Source organism: Hesperophylax consimilis, chromosome 26 (assembly GCF_061612785.1).
Source record: "Hesperophylax consimilis isolate HC1 chromosome 26, BYU_Hcon_1.0, whole genome shotgun sequence".
NCBI classification, from domain to species: domain Eukaryota; kingdom Metazoa; phylum Arthropoda; class Insecta; order Trichoptera; family Limnephilidae; genus Hesperophylax; species Hesperophylax consimilis.
In genome coordinates this window covers 15,107,920-15,130,779 of record NC_142861.1, presented here as the reverse complement: position 1 = coordinate 15,130,779, position 22,860 = coordinate 15,107,920, and the positions used below count along the sequence as shown (strand labels likewise).

The 22,860-nt window shown below is 36.4% G+C and overlaps 1 protein-coding gene across 1 annotated transcript; it reads right to left on the bottom strand.

Annotated features, from left to right (window-relative positions):
• Window positions 1-3,298: 3,298 nt before the first annotated feature.
• Window positions 3,299-21,234, bottom strand: DZIP1 (DAZ interacting zinc finger protein 1). The gene is made up of 9 exons (XM_089647649.1): window positions 21,120-21,234; window positions 17,692-17,759; window positions 15,670-15,837; window positions 13,096-13,851; window positions 11,193-11,562; window positions 9,680-10,175; window positions 6,381-6,549; window positions 4,456-5,447; window positions 3,299-3,759 (listed from the first exon to the last, which is right to left on the bottom strand). The coding sequence occupies exons 1-9, from the start codon at window positions 21,232-21,234 to the stop codon at window positions 3,315-3,317; spliced, it is 3,579 nt and encodes a 1,192-aa protein (XP_089503775.1). The 3' UTR covers window positions 3,299-3,314.
• Between the last annotated feature and the right edge of the window lie 1,626 nt (window positions 21,235-22,860).

The window sequence follows — 22,860 nt, the reverse complement described above, 5'->3', positions numbered from 1 at the left end:
TTGTTTGATCTCACTTGACGAGCTTTTTTTGGAGCAAGTCGAATTTGGAGTCTTCAATTAGATTGATTGATTGAGTCTTCTCTTGGATTGTTGCATTGTTTCAGGTCTTCAACTAAAAAATTGACACCATCCGATAGGATGACTTCTCCAGCGCAGTGCTTGGTATACTGGCTGGGGAGAAGTGGTAGCTGTACACGTTTCTACCGGCAGAACCCGGCACTACAAAGACTAAGCCCCCCGCATCGCAGATCGGTTTCTTTTGGGTACCCCCTCGTATGTTTCATAATATTATAAGTTTAAACATTTATTTGACAATTTTTCTATATTATGTATGTAAACTTTAGTTTTGTAAAAACTGCAACCTTTAAAAAAAAAACACACATTTAAATTGTACAATTTACGAAATCGGTTTGAAAAATTTTTCTAGGTTAAAAACAGTTATTACTTTTTGGTTACATTCAGATATATTCAATTTATTTGGATTTTATTGAGAATCGGAAATACACACAAGTTCTCCGACTCTCTGACAGCATCTTTAAGAAATGTAACAATCAATATGCCAGAGGCCTGAAGGTTTAACAACTTTCAAACAAAAATGTAAAACAGAAAAATCAGAAATAGAATTGTTAATATTATCTGCAATGCTAAATAAGTTATACCACTATAAAACATATTAAATGTTCTTCCTAGACTTGTGAGAAAGTCAATATATGTTGCTTAATAACCCTTAGCACTCGAGTGCCGCCATAGAGGCGGCATGCATGGTTTGCCTTATTATTTGAGTGCCGCCGCCATGGCGGCAAGAAAATAAAGTTTTATTTCTCAATATTTTTAGTATATTATTTTTTTACTTTTCAATATAATTTAACCCATCATATTAGTACAATTAAATAGTAATTAGTTACGGAATGTGATCGAGAAGTCATTAAAATCCAATATATCGTTTTAGTATCAGAGTAAATATATATATAATATATCTGTGAAAGAATTAGTTGTGTGCATGTCGTACATATTGCTGAATGGTTTGCTAAGTATTCACGCACATTCTTATGCATAAATTCAAGTGTAAGTCAACGTGTGTACCATCCCACTTGAATCATTTTTGACAGCTGCAGCGCAAAATGAACGAAATGAAAAAGATTAAAATTTTGTAATTCTATATGCGTGACAAGTTGGTGCATGTAGATGCGCTTCGTTCATTTCATTCGCCGTATTGATTCCGCTGTTATTAGGTTGTCCTCTGTTAACGCAAGGAAATTATTGGTCGATCAATTAGTAACAAGAGATTATCGATTAGATTACTCGATTTGGACGACGCTCTACTACTCTCCCTACAGAAGATCGACTTACAAATTAATTGCACATTCTACGTTCGAGAACTAAGAAGGACTGTGCAGTATGTTCCAATAGAAAAATTCAGGATGGAAGAAAAGAAACACAATTGTATTGCGAAACCTGCGAAAGCAAACCTGAACTTCACATTGGGGATTGTTATGTAAAAAAATCATACGAAAAATACGGAAAGCTTCTAATAATAATTTTTTGTGCCCATTTTATATCTTGCATACCTGTTTTACCAAAAAAAAAAAAATAATAATAAAATAAAAAAAAGTTTTTTATATTTTTAATAATTTTTGTATTTAGATTCAAATGATTTATTTTTCTTAAAAAAACCTACGATTTGGCAGTATGCACATAACAAAGATCTTTCGAGTGCAAAGGGTTAAAAATAAAATATTTAAAACACAATCAATATCTTTTGTTAGTGTTATTTTCTATCTATATATATTTTATTTTATAACTTTACAGCTGTTTAAAAATGGTTTTGTTTTATAATATAAAGTTTATGCCTATTATTAGCAATATTATGTGAAAATATTGTATAATTTTTTTTGCATACATATCATTAAGGGTATTCTTAAAAGAATTAATAATTCGGTCTTTCACAGATGGCGCTAATTTAATTATTTTTTAGAAAAAATACTTTTTGCAAGTTATGAATTATTTGTTTGCATAAAAAATATGAATAAACAATTTAGTCTGTATACAAATTTAATTCTTTCAAGAAAGGCGTACAAATACAATATCGGATTGAATCAACGATACAGACGAGAATAAGTTTCAATACGGATAAAACTATTTATTCATATTGCATATATACGGGCGGAAACAAATAATTCATCTTAATATTTTAAAGCAAAACTTGCAAACAATATATTTTCCTAAAATAATTAAATTGGCACCATTTACGAAAGAGCAGATTATGAATTCTCAATATTATTTACACAATAAAATAAATGACTTTATTGCCAACAATATTTACATGCAACGATATTTATGTTGACAGAATACACTTAGAAAGTGTACAGTTTATTTATGAATCTCCATTACTTGTAATAGAATGAAAATTTATGTATCAAAAGCATTTTAAAGCCCTTGTGTAAATAAGTGTGTTGATTTTATGATTAAAAAGTCTGCATTAATAGTAAACAAAGCGTTTAACTTAACTAACCATCACGCCGTTTTCCGCAGGGGCAGGCAGAGAGGACGGACCGCCAAACAACTCGGTCTTGGCACACATTCCTTGCCTCATTCACATTTACACATCGTCTCATACATACTCTTCTATTATTCTGACTCTTGACATGGCCCGACTCAAGTATCTGATTCACTTGATCATGCCAAGTCTTCCTCGGACGTCCCCGACTTCCGCTACCATTCACATTTGCATCATATATTCTCCTTACACTCCTTTCTTCGCTCATTCGAACTACATGCCCAAACAATCTAAGCGTCCCTTTCTTTGAATTTTAGCTGTCTAACATGGTTCTTATTTTTTTTTTTTAAATTTAACCTATTTTCTCTTTTATAATCTTTAACATCTTGGGCAATTTCGGGAGATATTCTTCGCAGATGACAAACAACCGTAGAGTCTTTTTGGGAGATATATCTCTCGGCCTGACACGGTCTCATAAAAGTTATGCTCTATCTATCTAATTTTGTATTACGGTGAGAAATATGATTTAAACAGTGTTAAAAAGAGAGAATACCGCGCTTTCAGTTTGCATTAAAAAATTTACTGCAAACGCTACCAAAAATTTAAAAATAATTCTATGAAATAGCGATTTTTAATATTTTATCTTTGTTTGCATTCCAAATTTTAAATTGCATACGTCGAATCATAATTCGTAAAGAGTCTTTCGTCTGCTTTCAAGAACAGTACTTTAATTTGAAATATGTTCAATAATGGCGAATTTAACTGATATCGACAGTTATGAGACAAAATTTAGGGGTTAACTTATTACTTTAGATTATTATTTGACGTGAAGCAAATCATCCAAGCTCCAATCTGACAGTTCCAGATCGCTATCCAATACATTCCTTTTATTCAAAACAGTTCTTGGCTTCGCAATCGGTTGACTTTGAATTACTCTGCTAGTTGAAGCAATATTTGCACCGGCAACATTAGCAATAGTTTTGCCTGCACTATTTCTCTTTGGTGAACTTGTATTTCTGAGTTCCTGAGTTAAATTGTTTTGGAACATGACTTCAGTTGAATTTGCGAGTTGTTGAGTTAGTTTGTTTTGGAACATGGCTTCAATGCCTCCGGTGGGGGGTTTGTCCGTTCTAGCACCGAGTTGAACACCAATTGTTTTTGAGATTTCAGCGATTTTAGGACTTTGACGTGTGCTGAGTTTGATTTCGTCAGGAGGGTTGGAGTGGACTGTTACACTGTGCTGGTCGGGGTCCGGTTCCACACTGAAAATTAAAAAAAGGTTATATTTTTCTATTGCATTCCGTCAATAATAAAGGCACAAATTCCATTTAATATTTTAATTGTTTTAAAATCATTGCAAATAAATCGTTTTCAAAAGTGAAAGCAGGTATCTAAGCAAATTTTAACTATAAGCAGAAAATCTGTGTGCCGTAGTAATATTGAACATTAATGGTGAGCTCTGGCATAAAAAAATTTCAGTTCAGTTCACATTCCGTAAAAATATGACAGCAGTTTACAGTCTGCGTAAAGACCTATTGAGCTTTCAAATATTCATTTAACTGTCTGCAAAATGTACATATATTTCATGATGCCAAGGCTCACCGTTCGAGAGTTTTTGCAGTCTCAGATTTTCTAGTTTACAGTTATGTCTAAAATTAGTTGTCGTGATTTGATCACTTCATAGATGAAATAGAAACAAAGAGAGATATGGCACGGAAATAGGCCGACTATCACCGAACTAGGACAAAACTGCACTGACTAGCGGCGGAGCCAATAAAAGTTTAGTGCTAAGTGTGTAGAAAGGTAGAAACAAAGACAGGGCACAGCAGTTGCGAGCAGCAGTAGTATGGTTGAATAATGTTGGCGACATTTTTGTACGCGCGGTTGCATACTAATAATGGTTCATGGCCCGTCTCCCTTGTTTCTATTATCTGTGGATCACTTGAATTTGAGCTTACTTGGATATGTCCCATTCGCTATCAGAGTCCGTGTTGGCGCTGGCCCTGTTCTCCCAGTTGGCCACGGCTTTTACCTCGATGGCCGCGCTGACTGTGGGACTGGCGCTGACCGACTTCATCTCGTTGGCGTCCAGATCAAAGATGACCTTTTTTTTCGCCAGCGAACCCGCCGACACAGTGCTCTTAAGTACACTTTTCTGGGACGTCACCTTATGTACGTTTTCCTCGGACACCGACTTTCTGAAATCCCCGCGTCTCTCTTCCAAATCGCTTTCGTCCGATGTACTCGTTGCTCCAGCATACATACTAGGAATATTATCTTCAGATTTCGACATTCTATTAACATTTTCATTGTTTGAAATGTTTTCGAGAGCGCTCGACACGCTCTCTAATCTTTTCGTTGGTGTGGACGACATCACACTGAGATTCTCTTCATTGCTCGTAGATTTACCGGGTCTTCTTATCGGTGAAATGAGAAGTGTTTCCAATGATTTTGAAGGTGCGTGGGACACAACTTTGGTCACATTTTGCCTCGTGTCGCTCGTAACGTCTTCGTCTGACGAAGTATCGGTTTCTGTGAAAGATTCCGACAGAGAAACTCTCATACTTTCTGCGCTCTTGGCATCTTCCATCTGTTTCTTTTGGTTGAATTTATCATTCATAGCTGATAGGACAGATCTTTTGGCTGGTGAAACATTTGTCTTAACGGGAGATCTTTTGTAAGTTGCCTCGATTATTTCTGATAAACTTCTCCTCCTTGCTGAAGATTCTGCATTATTACTGTTCTCTGCTAGATTTTCTCTGGATTTCATGATGGCCAGAGCTTTGTTCTTGACGCTGTTCAGGATAGATCCTATCTTATTGAGCGATGCATTAGACTTGGTGATGTTGGAACCACCGGATGAGGGGGATTTTTTAGTTTTGATTTCTTTGACTCTTTCATCCAAGGCAAATGATATTCCTTTTCGTATCTTGTCAAACTGGCCATGTTTCTATGGAAAAAAGATAAATATGACATAGTTATAATAGATTAATAAACCCTACCTTAACCCGCCTCACAACGCTGACAGGGGCGTTGTGAGGTGTCACATAAAAATAAAAATAAATTCTAGGATTTAGGCATGTCTAACAATATTGTCAGAAACAAAAGATCTAAAATTGTTCATTTGTATTTCAACAGAAATGGAAACTTCACTACAATGTAATGTATCAATTTCTTTTCAAATTTGCCTATAGTACGGAACATAACTTATCATTACTGGCTTTTTACTTAGGAACCTTGTTTGCAGTTCTTCTCGAGGTTTTGAAATAAAACTCTTAATTCTTCTTTCGAATGGTGGGGGGGTCAGGGGGTAACATCTAGGTCAGTGAGCCAGTCTAGGGCCTCAGGTATCTCCCTGTGGACGCCATCAATCCCGTCGGGGAATGAATACAGCTGGCATTACTTGACCAAATGTTCGGTGGTCTGCACCGCACCACATTCACACATCGCCGCCTCTTTAAGGCCTCACCTGTGCATCACATGGGCACAGCGGGAGTTAAAATCGAGGCCCACCATAACTCCTACCGCCTGCTAAATAAGCCATCAGAGCTCATTGTTGTCGATCACAAATAAATAAGTGTTTTGTTACAACAAACTGGCACAGCCGGTAGTAATTATTCTGGGCCTCGACCTTAAATTTACAATAGTATTTATTATAGACTTAATCCCTGCATTTTCGACAGCTATGTGCCATCTATGGGTAGCCTCTTAAACTACTCTCTAGGATATCACAAGAAGTTACTCAACAGTTAACAGCGGTGGTGAAGTACCCCTTAGTGAAAGCACATTTGTGCAGATAATTTCATTTTAATGTGCAGTTTAAATTCCAGAAAATGATAGATAGTATTGAAAATTCTGGGCTTTTATATTTATGAGTACTTACTTTGGCCACAAGATGGCGTCTGTGTTCTACGGCGGCCATGTTCTTTTCAAATGCCTCTACAGGTAGGCCATTTTTATCTAAAGGAACTCCAAGTTGTTCCAGTCTCTTGTCAACAATAAGAGCCAAGTCGCTTTTCACTGCTTTCATAAGATTTTTACCACTGGAAGGCCTGAAACAATCATGTTAATTTTTAATTACATTTGCCAATATTTTTTTTAAATTTCAAAAACATAATTTTGAGATTACAATGCACAGGAGTCCCAATTTCCCAGAGCCAGTGGAACTGTGGCATTCATAATTTGGGTTATGTTGTGAGGCTGAAGGAAGTTGGGAGCAAATTCAGAATCGAAAGCAACATTTTGATTTTGAATGGTGGTCTTTGACTAAGGCGATAGCGAGAGTACCTACCACTCTGGAATAAGCCACAAGAATACGACAGTACTCTTACAGTAATCTGCTGTTCGATGATCCGACAATTACTATATCCACTGCTAGTTTTACTGGTTGAAAGCAGTGTTGCCAAGTTAGCATATTATATGCTAAATTTGGCATAATTACTCCATGTTTAGCATAACTATTATGCTTTTAGCATATATAAACATGAAAATAATAAAAAACAATTTTTTAACTAACAAAAATGATATCGATTGAAAAACTGGTGTCTCAATGGAGAAACACAGTTCACATTAAATAGGAATCCTTGACTTCCACTGTAGAGTTTTGGAATGAAGTCATGCATTATAAAGATGCAGCTAATAATAACCCCTTCGGTGATTTATGTCAGTTTGCAATGTCCATTTTAACATTGCCACATTCAAATGCGGACATTGAACGTGTATTTAGCCAAATGAGTCTGGTGAAAACAAAACTCCGAAATCGTTTGGCGGTGAGAACCCTGAATGCCATTTTGTACGTGAGATTTGGCCTAAAGAGAGCAGGAAAGTGCTGTTATTCTTACACTGTTCCTGACGAAGTACTACGCTGCATTGGGACCAAAGAAAGTTACGACTCCGTCTCTCAGCCTTCCACATCAGCTGCTGTTAATGAAGAAGAAGAAGATAGTTTAATTTATGTTAGCTTTTTTTGTATTTTTTAAAGTAATTTAGCATTTTTCTGGCATATTATTCCCATCACTCTATTTCTCAATAAATACTAAGTTAAATTTATGTTGGCTTTTTTTGGCATTTTTTAAAGGAATTTAGCATATTTCTGGCATAATTTTCCCATCACTCTAGCATATTTTGAAGTAGTTGAGTTGGCAACACTGGTTGAAAGCATAAAATTAAGTTCTGTAATTTGACAGTATTTGTACATCTAATTCGAGCGCCAAGCTTTGTACACTAGAGATTACCCTATCTTAACAAATGTATTGGATTCTTAGAGTACAGGCGTAAGGTGGGAATGCTGTCATTGTTCTACTGATATTTCAATGGAAGATGCTCGGAGAAACTTGCGTCATTGATCCCTTCGACACCGGTACACGGATGACATTTGTCATATGTGATCATTAGTTCTTGAGTTCAACAGCTCGATTGTGGAATGATTTACCGGCCTCTCTGTTTTATCCCTCCTACAACATATGTCTCTTCAATACTCTTTACTCTCCTCAAAAATACTCTACACACTGCATCCCCAAAGATGACATGAGCCTAAGAGAAATTATTTTCCTCGGGGCTTTCTGTGCGGAGTCCGGATTTTGAACAGTCAAAGCCAAGGATTTTACCACTCTGCCCCAGAGGTTGTGATCTTCTTTTATTGGTTATCCCATATTTTTTGGCAATTTTATCATCTAAGTAAACGACACCAGTAATTATCTTTAATCTATAAAGACTGTGTATGATTTCAATAATAATTTCACTTTATATTATGATTACAGCAATAATTAAGATAATAAAGTTTACAGCCAAATGTGTGGCCACAAGAGGCATGTGATAACGATGATAATTTAAAATGTTGCACTATCATGCCATGATTGGGATTTTCAAATATTAGTTTTCATTCTGGAGATACCTCATACAGATCTTTATCTATTATATATTTAGCTTAAAGCCAAATTGCAGAGTAGCATTAAATTTTTTATTTACTTACAAAAAGCAACTCTAAACCTCAAGGATTATAGTACAGACCATTTTAATACATAAAAATTCAGCCTGCAGTTGCGATCAAAGCGGTTATGCAATGAAAGTTATGTGTTTGGTGTGTAGTTAGAAACAAAGGCGGGACGCCGCTTTAGAAACGCTGGACGTAGAAACAGATTGCAGTAGTATGGGTTAACGATATTGGCGACACACGATTTCATAATAATAATGGTTAACGCCCCATTTCCCTTGTTCCTATTGCCTGCGATACAGACAGGGCCGGCCCTGAGCCAAACGGCGCCTGGCGTTAGTATAAGCCTCAAGGTTGTATTACGTGTTTAGTATTATCAGCGCCTTGGCTCTCTGGCGCCTGGAGCGGACTTCTTCAATTGCGCCTGTACCGCGCTAGCTCTGGGAACAGACCTTTTAAACATAGCATTTATATAGCGCAGTTTAGTGTCATTACTCCCTTTGCATAGCTTTGTCAGAAAGAGAGCAAGGCAGTTAACTGCTGTAAGTATCGCACCTGACCTGTCCAATTGTTAGCAAAGCTTCTAATACACTGCTAAAGTCCACCTCAATTTTTATTGCTGTAATGTATTGGTGTGTTTTCTTCTATTTATTTATTTATTCACGCCTAGAAGGCTTTTACATTATACATTGTTATCGGTAAGTTGTGAAGCAGTACAATAATAAGTTTATAGTACATAACATAATAAACGAGTATGAACTATGTAATCAGGGACAATACAAGTTATAATTTATAATTTCTTTAATACATTACGCTATATTATGCGCTAAATTTGGGCGTGGTATATACGTATTATTTGTTGGGGTGACACACTACGCTATAATCTTAGGAGAGGGGGTCAGATCAATTGGGGAACTGCCGCGGAACCTCATTTTTTTGTATGCAATCTGTCACTTTGGCAGATGACAGCCGAATAATTACAGCGTTCCGTAAATTATAATAATCGCATAATTTGCAAATATAGCCTGGCTAGCAGAACACGGCACATCATTGCATTTTTAGGTATGACAGGTCTGTATGGGATTGTGTGACGAACAATATGGAGTTATATAAAAGACTTAGAACTTGTAGCGTAATCTGTCACCCCCTTAATGCTTTACCAAAAGACACCAAAATCAGTTTGAGAATGTCTTTGAAGGGCATTGATAAATAACGATCACCAAATATATTAATTTTATATTAAAGATTACCGGTTCACAGGATTGCTGAGAGAATCGTCAGAATTTTCCAAATCACTTTTTTCCTTCTGGCGACTTTTCTTGTGTGCTTTTTCTCTCAAGTTTACAGCACTGTTTTTGACCTCTTCATTTTTTGCAGCGCGAACATCTCCTTTTCTCTTGCCCTTCATATTCTTAGCTGGGCTAATTTCAACTGCATTATCTTTTGTTCCTAGTAATTTTTCTTTCGGTGTATCTTTAGGACTGGAAATTTTATATCTCTTTTCTAAACTGCTGTCACTAGAAGTTCCAGAGTTTTGACCAGTCATTTTCGAATAGTCTTTTTTCCTAATATTATTTATTGGCAGCTTTGGGTTTATTTCTTCGACCATTGGCGTTTCATCTGAATCGCTGTCTGGTAATGGCGTTGTCTTTTTGATTCTCATCCGTAAATCTTTTGTATTAACTTTGTGAGGCTTTTCAGCTGTCAAAAATGGTCTTGGTTTGATAAAGCTTTCCTCTGACGAACCTGAAAAGATTAGATTTTTTAAATGTTTGATTAATCTGAAACTATTCAAGATTACCCGTCCACAAACTAAGTGTTATGTCTTTGCTTTTGGCGATATTGGGATTATGTAATAATAGTCAATAGATTGTATTAACACAATGTAATAGTCTCGGATGACAGGTGATAATGAAGAGATACTGAAAAACCATCTCTTCCAACCATCACTAACTTTCAGGTTAAGATTTCAAATGATACTCAACCCGGGTTTAAAATGTGGCTTATTCTTTATTCAATTGACATCTGTTGAAATATTCAAGAAGAAATGTCTTTACTTCATCTAGACGGCCGGCATAGTCCAGTGGTAACGCATTGGACTGCCATTCCGAAGGTCGCGGGTTCGAACCCGGCGTGCGCAAATAAATTTTATTTGATTAATTTGTGTTATTTCACAATTAATTAATTAAAATAATATATAGTATATTTGCGGCACGTTCCAGAGTGGAAGATACTACCAGTATCGCCCTGGTGTAAGACCACCATTCAGAATTGAAACGTTGCTCCAAATGGCTTTAGCCGTGTTTAGTGACTAGATCTGAATAGCCAGGTACTTCCCCACCTTCCTCTTTCCCTTCCCCACTTACCTTCAGCCTCATAACATCCCCCAATTGGGGATGCCATAGTCTCACTGGCTCCAGACGGGAGCAGTTGGGACTCTTGTGAGGTATTCACTATAAAAAAAAAATAAAAATAAAAATAAATGTCTTTACTTCATCTATGTATGAAAAAATAAAGACCAGTAAATTCTCGGCGGCCGGGAGGTTCTCTCGCCATTTAGTCAATAAGTATATCTCTCTCACTTATTTACTTTTATATTTTGTCTATTGTTAACATAAATTAATACTTTAATTTTAGTATGGGTTGGTTCCGTATCTTAAATTTTAATTTTTTTTTAATTAAAAATAAATTCGAGACGCGCACGGTCTGAGCTGATTTGTGCTGTGTACGGATTAAAAATAATAAATAAATAAATCCAAAAACCTTCATCATAAGGCGGTAAGGTCTCATGGCTTTCGGCCGCGCGCAATCTCCGTTGCATTTCCAAAGAAGTGGTTTTCCTGATTGGGTTCATCATCGTTGCCTGTCTCGACGGGGACGTCCCCACCACACTTAGCTTCCTCGACTGGTCCTCAAGTATCCGCTTCTGTTCCCTGGCACTGTTTTCTAACGTGTCGATCCGGCTTCTGTACTGCTCCTGGGCCGTCTGAGACTCCGTCAGACTCGTGAGCAAGCTGCTCTTCAGTTCCTCCACGGTAAGTCGGTGGTCGTTTTCCGATTTCTGCAGCCTTTGCTGCCACAGCTTTTCCTGAACTTCTAAGTTGTTTTTCAGTTCAGCTAAATCTGAAGACACCTAAAGATTTATTAGATAATGTTGAAACTGTAATGTCTCCGTAGTGTGTTCAATTCCTCCGTTTCTTGATTCTACTCATTACGCTTACATCAGCCTTGCACTATTTGCGGACCTCCACGTTTTTCACGCGATCAAACATGGTTTTACTACACAATTCTTTATGTTCAATCTATTATTCAACCACACAATCCTTTATGTATGATTACAAGATTCTACCCGAACTAAACGCAATCTAGATAGTGTCTTCATAAATATATCTATTTCTAAACGGTGTTAGAAAGAGAAAACACCATGCTTTATATTCAAATCTAGAAAGTAACCATGGAGCGATTAAAATGGGCACCTTTATGAAATCAAAGATTCTAACAGCAATTTAAAAAAACTTATGAGATTTTATTATTAATTATTTTTATATGAAACAACAAAAAATTAAGGTAACTCTAACGCTTGCTATACATTTGTCAAATAAAATATGTATGTTTTTTCATTATCAGTAAAATGAGCCATTTTAATTTTTTTTATGTTTGTATTAAAAATTTTAATATTTCGAAAATGTTATGTCTATTTCTATTATTAAAATTCAAAAGCGTATTTTATCACCTTTCCTAAACAGTTTTCAATTTTCGAATACATTCAGAAATATTCCATTTATTTGGATTTGATTGCAAAGCGGAAATACTTCAACCTTCTTACAGAATACGCCTGAGGCCTGAGGAATCAATAAGCCTACTAGATAAGTAACCCATTTCCTTGATGACTTGCTCTTTTCCTACTTATGAGATATTGAATCATTCATTGATAATGTTTACTTTTTATTGTACCGGTTCAAAGTATTACTGCATATTATGTAATATCTTAGATCTCTCATACATAATGTATGATGATTAAAAATGTTTATAAGATTTTTAATATTTATTAATAGTTTCCGGTAACTTGTGAATAATATTATAATGTATGGCAGTGCGGCATGGAACCGGCAGAGGTAGGATTGAAGTAGACTCCGTGTTGCCGATATGAGATCATTTGTGTGGTAGAATCATGTATGACCATGTTAGTAATGCGGAGAACCAGAAAGAATGGAAAGCTGATGTAATGATTAAGATTTATGATACACGAAGATTATGGTTTGAAAAATTCGACTACTTTTGAGTGGGTTTGAAGAGTTCGACATTAAACTATTGTATGTTTTGGAAAATTCAATTTTTTGTATGAAGATTTTCAGGAAATTTCAATGTGGTTGTTTGCCGCAGGGTGTCCGGGAGGGTAAAATGCACTTACTTCGGGTGGGTGATTTTTCATGATTTTAGAAGTAAAAAATTTAAAAGTGACTTTTTCCAAAATTCCAATGTTTTAACATAGTTTTTAGATTAAAAATTGTTTAAAATTAATATTGGTATTTCGAAAAAAGTTATATATATATTTTTTACTTATCACCTCCCGAAGTTAGCGCACTTTACCCCCGGACACCCTGTATAGAGCAATAGGATTAAATTGATGATTACTAAAGCGTATGTAAGAGTATTGATTAAAAACCTTTTCTTTCAACTGCTCTTTCAGGGTAATCACCTCCGCCTCATGTTGTTTCATCGCCTTAGTCATTGCCGCAAGCTCTTCATTTTCCTTTGCAGTTTCCTTGGCAATCTCCCGCTCCTTCACTACAGTGACACTATCAGCCAATTGCTTCTTCAGTGCTTCGAGCTGCTCCAAGAACTTTGACTGTTCCGCTTTCTTCCACTCCTCGAACACTGCGAGAGTTACAGCATTCTCTTCCACAGTATAAACTTTATCTGTATTCTTAATACTATTATTTGAGGGAACATCACTATCTTTAATGTCATTGTTTTTGTTATCAGCATCATTCCCTTTGGCATGTAATTGTTTCTCTGTGATATTAACTCTATCCTTGAGTTCTTTAATTTCTTGCAATAGTCTTTCTGTTTCTTGTCTGTATTTAGATTCATGCAATGGAGAACTGTTCATACTGTTGGTTTGAAGAAAACCCTCAAATGATGGAAGATTTGGATGCCTCCTAACGATGTGTGAATGCTGGTAAAACTGATTTAGAAATACTTTGTCGCAATGCAGACATTTGTGGAATGATTTCAAGGCCTGGTCACCCATCGAGGACATGCCGACCTGTCCCTCGTTCATGGCCATCCGTTTGAGGAGATTGGCGATATCGCTGTTTTTAACGTAATCCATTGTTTTCTGCTGCTTTCGTGTCTTGTTGCGAAGCCGTCTTATTTCTTCCTCTTTGTATCGCAGCTGCTTTTTGAGATTGTCTGTTTCCTGATGACAAAAATACATTGATGACACTTAAATTTAACAACATTAATTGTATAAAAATTGGGAAGAGAGGGAACAACCAAGCATCGGACTTTCATTTGGGTTTATTTAGTTGGTGATGACTTTGCTATTAATGTTTTTGGCTTTCTGTACCTCTAATACTTCTAAGTTATCTAGTGCGATCTCTAATCCATTTTTATGCAGTAAACTGACACTTGTATTTTTATTAAATATGTGGTCTGACTCTATGACCACACATTTAATAAAAACATGATATATTTATAACACATGTTACTTGTAGATTTTAGTTTAGTAGGGTAATATACTGCCCCAGGGCCGGTCCTTAGCCAAACAACACCCCGGCCCTGTACTGCCCTGACGATGCAACGTTTGTACGAAACCCGGTCGGCATTAGGTATAAAAAATGAGAGTGGTGTTTACAAAGTTAGCGCTGTACATATTTAATTTTAAATTTATAATGTTACATCACAAAGTATCTGCTTCGTATGAAAATATAACTAATAATTCTGTTTAACTGGGCGATCCCTAGTCAATGGTCAAAAATCAAAATATGTAAATAATACACTAATAGATTAAAATTTTCGCAAAACGTTTTTTTTTACATTAATAGCTAAAACCAATAAGAGATATATTGTTAAATAAATTGAATAACACTAATAAAATAATCCATTCATTTTAAATCAATGGCGTAAATCTGTCTAGGCTATTTTCATTTAGTCATAAACTGTCAATAACAAGGTTTATAAAACTGGGACGGCTACGCTGGGCAGGAGATGAAGCAAGAACGGAAGGAAGACGGCCAACGAAGTGTCTCCTATTTTATAAACCTGCAGGACGAAGGAACGTTGGGAGACCTGACCTTAATTAAGCGATCTCTAGTAGTATTTGCAATCAATTGTCAGTTCCGTCTCGTTTGGTGACTTAGCAGAGGTGCCCGGGTTTATGGGGTGAGGTTTATCTAGGTCTAGGCGGCGAATGCGTGGGCCAGAACTTCCTCTCCTTTCTTTCCCTGAAAAGAGCCTCCACACAGCAAAAAGATGACATAGGCCCTGAGGGAATGATTTTTCCTCAGGGCCTCCTATATAGAACTAAATTTAAAAGCTTTATGTATATTTACGCGCCCTTGAGGTGATTTTTCACAAAAACGGCGCTCTACAAATTATCCAATTATTATTATTATTATTATTACTATTGGATTGCAGCGTGGTGTTAAAAAATACCCCGCTGCTAAAAAGAACAAAGCCAATACTGCTGTCATTAGCAAACAGCAGCTGGAAATTTTCAATGGTCACATTCAAATTTACGAGACCTTCCATGTTTATCAACCTATTGTGATAAAAAGTACATCAGAATGTGATAATTGAAATTTTCCAACTGCCTTTATGCTTATGATTGCAGAATACGCACAGTTTATTCTACAAATGAATGAAACGTTATAATGCGCTGCCGAAAACCAAAAAAACTACACCAATTAATAAATTAAGTTATAATTAGTAATATGTAAACATAAATAAATTATTCCTGGTTTTAAGCCCAGTTGACTTATGAATAATTTATGTACATATATATTACCAAAATGTTAGAGGAATAAAGAATATTATATTACAGATTCTTACTTTTTTCAATTTTATTTTTTACTTCTGCTACTTAATTACTTACTTATGTTTATATTTAATAAACTATTCAAAAATACTTAAAATGAAAGAACTGGAGGGCCAAGCTTTTCCAAGGGTTTTAGCCCCGATGATGTATACCTGAGACTTAGTTAATAATAATAAAAAGAAGTAAGTATAAGTGAACCTCCTCCATTTGTTTAATCTGCCCCCTAAGCAGGGGCACGGTGACGTCCAGTTGGCTTCGGCAGTGCAGCAGATATTCCACTGAGAGCTGCGCCAGACGGAACAGCTTTACGAACCCTCGATCCAGGATGCGCACGTCAAACTCCTTCTCCAGCTGGCATTCCAGTACCTGGCCACGAGATTGGTTTTTTTTTTATAATAAAAAACAAACATTCCTGAGTTACAAATAAAACGAAAAAGCCTACTGCAATGATGGAGGATTTAGCCAGCTTGGGTGGGAACCCAACGCAATTGTTAACTCAGCCACTGAACAACCGATTATTTCTTCATTGGGGAAATAAATCAAATGATGGTAGCATGACATGAACACAGCTGGAGTGTCCGGTCCTGTATAGACTCCGCACAAAACTGAATGCATAAATATGCTAGAGCAAACCCAAATAACTGAAATGCGCTGCAGACCGTTACCTTACTATAATGAACTTAATTTTCTGCTCAGGGTCTTACAGCACTCATTGCTTACCGACCAGTGGGATGACAGTCTAAATTTTAATGTAATATATAGTGCATAACTCTCCATTTCTCTTGAATTGCTATGGCTTATATGTGATTGAAAACTTCAGACACGTCACCACATGATAAGATACCACGCGTCAAAACAGATGTTCTAGCACGGTATTGCATGACACACTTGTCATGGTGCTATGAATAAAAGTTCTAAAATAGTACTTAGATACATTTGTAGCGATGCTACTAGAATATTCGGGAATGTTGGCCAATGCAAAACGCATCGTAGCTAGGACTCTCTAGATGCGATGCTAGTATTCGGTGCACCTACCTACAAGTCTGAATATTCTGCTTGCTGCCTACTGAGGCGGCCGGCCAACCGACTGGCCGGCCCCCGCGTCGCGTCCCGCCGTTACTCCACCGCGCCGCTACAGGACCTTACCTACGACGCCCGGCTTTACATGGACATTTAAGAGAGGCTAGGGATTATCATGGACTCCTCGGGATTACATCAGCGCCCTGGCCCCGGATATTATCCCTGGCCTGCGCTCCTCACGCGCCTAGACCCTGCTTCACCTTCGCCGGTCTAGTACCCGGAAGACGCTACGTCATCTCCAGTGCTAAACACATCCACGAGTCCGGTCTCCACAAACGAGGTGTCGACCCACTGACTACCGCCTCGACCACTCCAGCGCCCTCATCGCCGCTTACACCTGATATCATCGCCATCGGTCCGGAGTCATCTCACAACTGAGCTACTGACTCACCCCAAATAAACGCTGTAACACAACGACCATTATCTTTCACTTGTCTCACTACCAGATCCCCAATCATTTAATCACTCTTTAAATAACCTTCAAACTTTTTTTTTGTATAAGTACCTATCTTTCCCTTAGATGAATTAAAAGAGAAGATAGGTTAGAGAAACAACGCGCGTGGTTTCACTGAACTATGTCCAGTGTACATAATTCATTTACTGCGTTTAGTATCGCAAATAAGTTCGTTGCTGCCACGAACACGCCGCACTAGGCTCATTTTTGTGAAAAAAATGCCTTCCTGTGCTTTTGAAAGGTGCACAAATCATTCTCAGGCAAAAACCAAATCTGATGGAATTTCTTTCCATTCGTATGTGCTCGAAAACCACTTATAATTTCAATAAAAACATTTATTCGCATAGATTTTTGTTACATGTCAACGACGGGCGTTCATAATAATATAGCTGTTTCACCCGTATACACATATTCTTAGAATGGCTATTCCTTTCTAATGCATTCCGTTGCGTGCTAGGCAGACTGTTCTATGTAGATATTTCATCTATTCACGCATCGTTAATGGCTATTTTTTTCTTATGCGTTTTGTTATTTCGCTTTGCTTCTAGGAACTGGAATGTACTATGTATTTTTATGAACATAATTCGTGTTTGTATTTATGTCAATGATCTTCCCAAATGTTAAAATAAAAAATCTTGTAAGTACTGTTAATGGTTGATTAATCTGTCACACAATAATTAGTTTACCTGGTACAAATGGTCATCTATTGTTCTGAAATCCCTCTCTTGTACAACCCGGTCAATGTCAATCACTCCTAGAAAATAAACAATCGTTATTTACTTACATAATTTAACTAGACCTCAGGGGCGATTCCGACTCTAATTAAGGATAAGGAATTGTCCTTAACCTTAAAGTTAACGACTTTTTCGCTGTCATCCGAGAGAACTGGAATCGCAGTTAACGAAAAAGTCGTTAATTTTGAGGTTAAGGACAATTCCTGATCCTAAAGAAGAACTGGAATCATTCCTTAACCTTTTCCTTAGTGTACTAAAAAAATCCACGCGTTCCGGTGCTGTGTAGTCAATACACATCTCTAAATAAGCAATTTAATATTGGAAAAATATAAATATTCATAGCTAATCGCTTATGTTTATTATATTTTATATCAAAAGTGATAATAATTGTAATTTAATTGCTGAAAACATGAAAAAACCATCGGCAAATTCTAAAAAAACGTGCGAGGGGTCCACATCTAACGACGGTCCGCGACCGATTAACGGCCAGCTGGCACAACAGGCGCTAGACTGCACACACACAGCTATGCGGTCGTAGGTATCGATGATCCAAATCAAAATACAACTGCGGAAGTGTGGATTTCTCATGTTCCCGCATAGTGAACTAAAGCGGGACATAAATAGCGTTTTTTTTTTTTTTTTTATAAATTTAATTTAGATTAAATTTGATAATATTATTATTAAGTTCTGCAAGTGTTTTAGTTTTTTATTATTGTGACAGCTTGAAAATGGCCTTGTAAGCCGAAACAGCTGTCACAATATTGTGACAGCTGTTTCGGCTTACAAGGCCATTTTCAAGCTGTCACAATAATAAAAAACTAAAACACTTGCAGAACTTAATAATAATATTATCAAATTTAATCTAAATTAAATTTATAAAAAAATTAAATGGAGTTCTACGAATTAAACACAAAAACAATAAATACATAAATAGCGTGTCATTTCCTCGCACACTCTTTGCATAGCAGTGTCACACGGTTGATTGTATTGGTGTATTTGTTCCTGATCTAAAAAACGAAAAATCTCTGATTTTTAATCGAATTTGAAAACTATATAAAATATTATTTTTTAATTCAGTGCATAAATGTATAACGGAGGAATACCTAAAATCTGAACCCAGAATTTATTATATTTATAGAGTTATTAAAGTTATCAGAAGCAATGTGTAGTAAATACACACCACAGATGAGGAAAGGTTAAGTCGTTAATTTTAAAGTTAAGGACAATTCATCATCTTAAGTAGAACCGGAAATGTCCCTTAAGTCGTTAAGGACAATTCCTTATGCTTAAGTAGAACTGGAATCATTCCTTAAGTCGTTAATTTTAAAGTTGACAATTCTTCATCTTAAATAGAAGGAATCAGAATTGTTGATTTGAAGGTTAAGGTCAATTCCTCATCCTTCAATAGAACCGAAATCGCCACTTTCTGATATTATCCTGTAGTGGTGAGCTCTGTGGCAGTGTCTTTGAGATTTACAGAAACTCAAATTTCTTTGCCTCATACACAGACTATTATACTGTTACTAATGTTGTAAATGCAATTGCCAAAGTATTTTTCTTACTTATTTTTATTTTTAAACACAACTTTACTCTATACATATGATAGGTTTTTATAGGGTACTCCATTTCAATAAGAACTTTCACACTAAAGATTGTTCAATTATTTTATATCTAGATTATTTTGTGTATTCTTTTGTATTTTTTATTAAGCCCTGATTTGTTTACAAAATATATGTAATGATACTGCTACCCGGGTGAGAACAAATATTGTCTAGTGAGTCGGGTAGCGCACCTGATTTGTAAATAACCATTGATGTCGATAAAGACCGGGTTACCGGCAATAAAATAAAATAAAAAAATAATCAATTGAAAAATGTTCAGGATTCAATGGAGAGAAAGGAACACTAATCTATCCACTTTGGAAGAGTTCTGTATCCAAAATAAGCTGTCAACTGTCTTTCTACAGTGTATCCTAAGATACTTTGAAATACCGATGAGTCGTTTATGAGATAGCCGCACAATTGAGGTAGCTCTTTTTGATGAGCCATATTCGCAAGACTCCCGGTAAACCGTACCACGGCTCTATTCAACGGTAACTCTCTCTTATCAGGAGATATTTTAGAAAAATAGAGCTTTTAAAATTATTCAAGTATTACATGCTATTATTTACTCTGAGACGTGAAGGTGTCTGACAGTCCAACATCTGAACTTGGACATATTATGTACCGACTAACTACCTAGCATCTTATTTTTCTCGTGGTATGAGGCGGCCTATCTGTACCAACAGTCGTACGATCATTCATAAGCTGGAAGCTGGGAGCCATATCGGGCAAGCACAGTATTCTCATTGCTCATACGCTGCTATGCTCCTGTTCAATTAAGCCATCGTTTATTTGAGTCGACTCTTTTAGCCGTACGAAAATATGCTAAGTAACTAAAATGTTAAATTAACTAAATTAGCTAACAGTGAAACAAAACTGACCTTGAACTCGAACCTTTTACCAAAATATTTTTCAAACAAAATCATATACATGTACCGTGAGGAATGGAGGTACCTGGTTCATCAAGATGATTGAAGTGGGGGGTACAATAAATTGCGGCTAATGCTAAGAACTACCTACATTTCAGTCAGTCTAAAAATAATAATTACCACCAAAAATCAAAGCAATATGAAAATATTAAGTTAAATCCAACCGGCCCGAATTTTTGTTCTTTGTATCACGTGACATAAAACACGCGGTGTACGCGGATTCCATCTTGCTAACTGAGAAATATCGCCTGGAAACATCAATTATCTACATCCGCAAAGTTTGGATGTTGACTATTATAATGAAATTTCTCCGAAACATGAGCGACACTCATTAATGCGTCAGAACTCTACGGCGAGTCGGAAATACCCTGAAAAACAATACATTTATTTGTCGCGCTGAGATGGCACCACTTAAGTTTACAGTTCGCATAACAATGTTTGATATTCTTGTCGAATTCCGCTTCACAAAAGTAAAAGATGTATTGGTAAGCTGCACTGGTAAAAGATATATTAAAGTTCCATTTTTTTCAATCAAAGTTAGTATTGAAGGTTAGGGAATACGCATAAATTATTAAAATAACCCAAACTAACACCCTAAAAACCTTTTTTTGTGCATGTTTACTTAAACCACCGACTTAATAAGTTATCTCCATTAGATATTTAAGTTGAAATCAAGTGTTGTTCTTTTAAAGAGCATGCAGCGGAATTCGACAAGTTTATTCAATGTTTTTAATGCACAACCCATTTTAGTGAGTACAAGCCGTCATTGGTCACGAGATTTTGCGTTCAAATTCTGTTAACTGATTATTTTTTTTCTCTTCATTGCATATTATTTTAATAAGATACTCACTTAAATCATTCCAGTTGATAACAACACTAGAATTGTGTGTTTTGAATGCAAAACCAGAGTCTCTAGCCAATTTAGAAAAGTCATGATTCCATTGGCAAGATGCTAAACTTGCCATTCTCAAATCAACTCATAATAATAACACTTGATAGTTAAAACATGACAGTAAAACCACAAAATTATGCAAATTCGTATCAATTGACGTTGGTGGTTGAGTAGCTAGATTCGGGTTTTCTCAGTGATTTTGTAAACTTCACGATTACGAACATAAATAAACCACTCATATTAACAACACTATTTAAAATTGAAGGTTATTTTGTGTGAAATTGTGATACAATTTTTGTATGAATTTGATTTGGTATTATTTCCTTAGCAACGCATTATTGTTGTTAGCAACCGATGACAGCTGGAAAAAGGTTGGCATGTGTCTTAAATCAAGGATTCGCGGTCTTACAATCATCATTATTTTGTGTAACTAAGTTAAGCTAACATTACGACGTTTTCCCCCCAGGGGTAGGCAGAGAGAATAGACTCCCACCCAAGTCTATCTCGGCGCACATTCCTTGCTTCATTCACATGTATGCATCGTCTCATACATACTCTTCTGTTAATCTGACTTTTTACATGGTCTGACTCAAGTATTAATTTGATTAAATTGATCGTGCCATTTCTATTTTTTGTTTAATTGTAGGTACCACAACCAGAGTTAACCCAAATACATTACCTACTCACGAAGATGCATATCAACATGTAAATATACATGAAATGAAAAAAGCCCATGTTTTAAATGAAAATACTAATTTCGGTTATAACTCAGATGGAATGAACGCTTGATTTTGAATTTAAACGTAATTATTTTCAAAGTTGAAAGTGTTTGAATAATTTATTTTCAAAACCAATTTTCGAAGAAACCTGACTAATCGTGATTCTTCACGGGTAAATTTCGATGATCGTTCAGACTTGTCCCTTCCAGCAGTAAAAATAAATAGGAGTAAACAAGATAAAATGCTGTTTCTCGGCGACGTTTCGCTAGGACATCACTGTCAATATTGTACTTTTTTGTGCATTACAGACTGATTCAATCCTATTACAATACACATGAAATATACAAAGCTTTCAATGAAACATTTTAAAATAACCAATATTTTAGTGTTCTTGCCTAAAATGACTTTTGAAATCTTTAAGGCCAATGTTGAAAATGTCAAGAGACCTAGAGGTATCATTTAGCAGCACCATACTTCTTGTCATGCTATGCTGTGCAATAATGTCCGTCCTTCGTGTGGAATACAGAGCAAGTTGTGGCGTCGACCCTGATGGTAATTGTTCGGTACAAACAATTAATAGCATTCCAAGAGGCAGAGGCGGATTTGCAGTCTTGGCCGCCCTAGGCCCCAGAGCATGTGGCCGCCCCTTTCTCAGTACCCATCATAGGTGTGGCGAGGGCGGCTGCGGGGCGTGGGGGCGCGCTGTGTGCTGTGTGTGAACACGCTCTTGCATATCGCTATTTCGTACGTAGAATATTTAGGTACTTAGGAAGTAATTTCTTGTTATCATCTGTGACTTTTTTGTCACGATTGGCGGCCCCTAATATCTGGCCGCCCTAGGCCCGGGCCTACATAGGCCTAAGGGCAAATCCGCCTCTGCCAAGAGGTATGGGCTGTCAATGTAATAGTTTTAAAAGATTTTAAAAGCTGTTACTTGAAGGGTCCCATTTCTCCTGGATTGGAGACTTTCGTAGTGCGTT

What these genes read in the sequence shown, in the direction of transcription:
- DZIP1 (XM_089647649.1), bottom strand. Translation starts at nt 21,234, where the DNA reads ATGGCAAGTTTAGCATCTTGCCAATGGAATCATGACTTTTCTAAATTG. An exon ending in GACGCCATCTTGTGGCCAAA is followed by an intron (nt 5,448 to 6,380) that starts GTAAGTACTCAT and finishes TTTTTTCCATAG; the next exon opens with AAACATGGCCAGTTTGACAA. An exon ending in AGCGAATGGGACATATCCAA is followed by an intron (nt 3,760 to 4,455) that starts GTAAGCTCAAAT and finishes TTTAATTTTCAG; the next exon opens with TGTGGAACCGGACCCCGACC.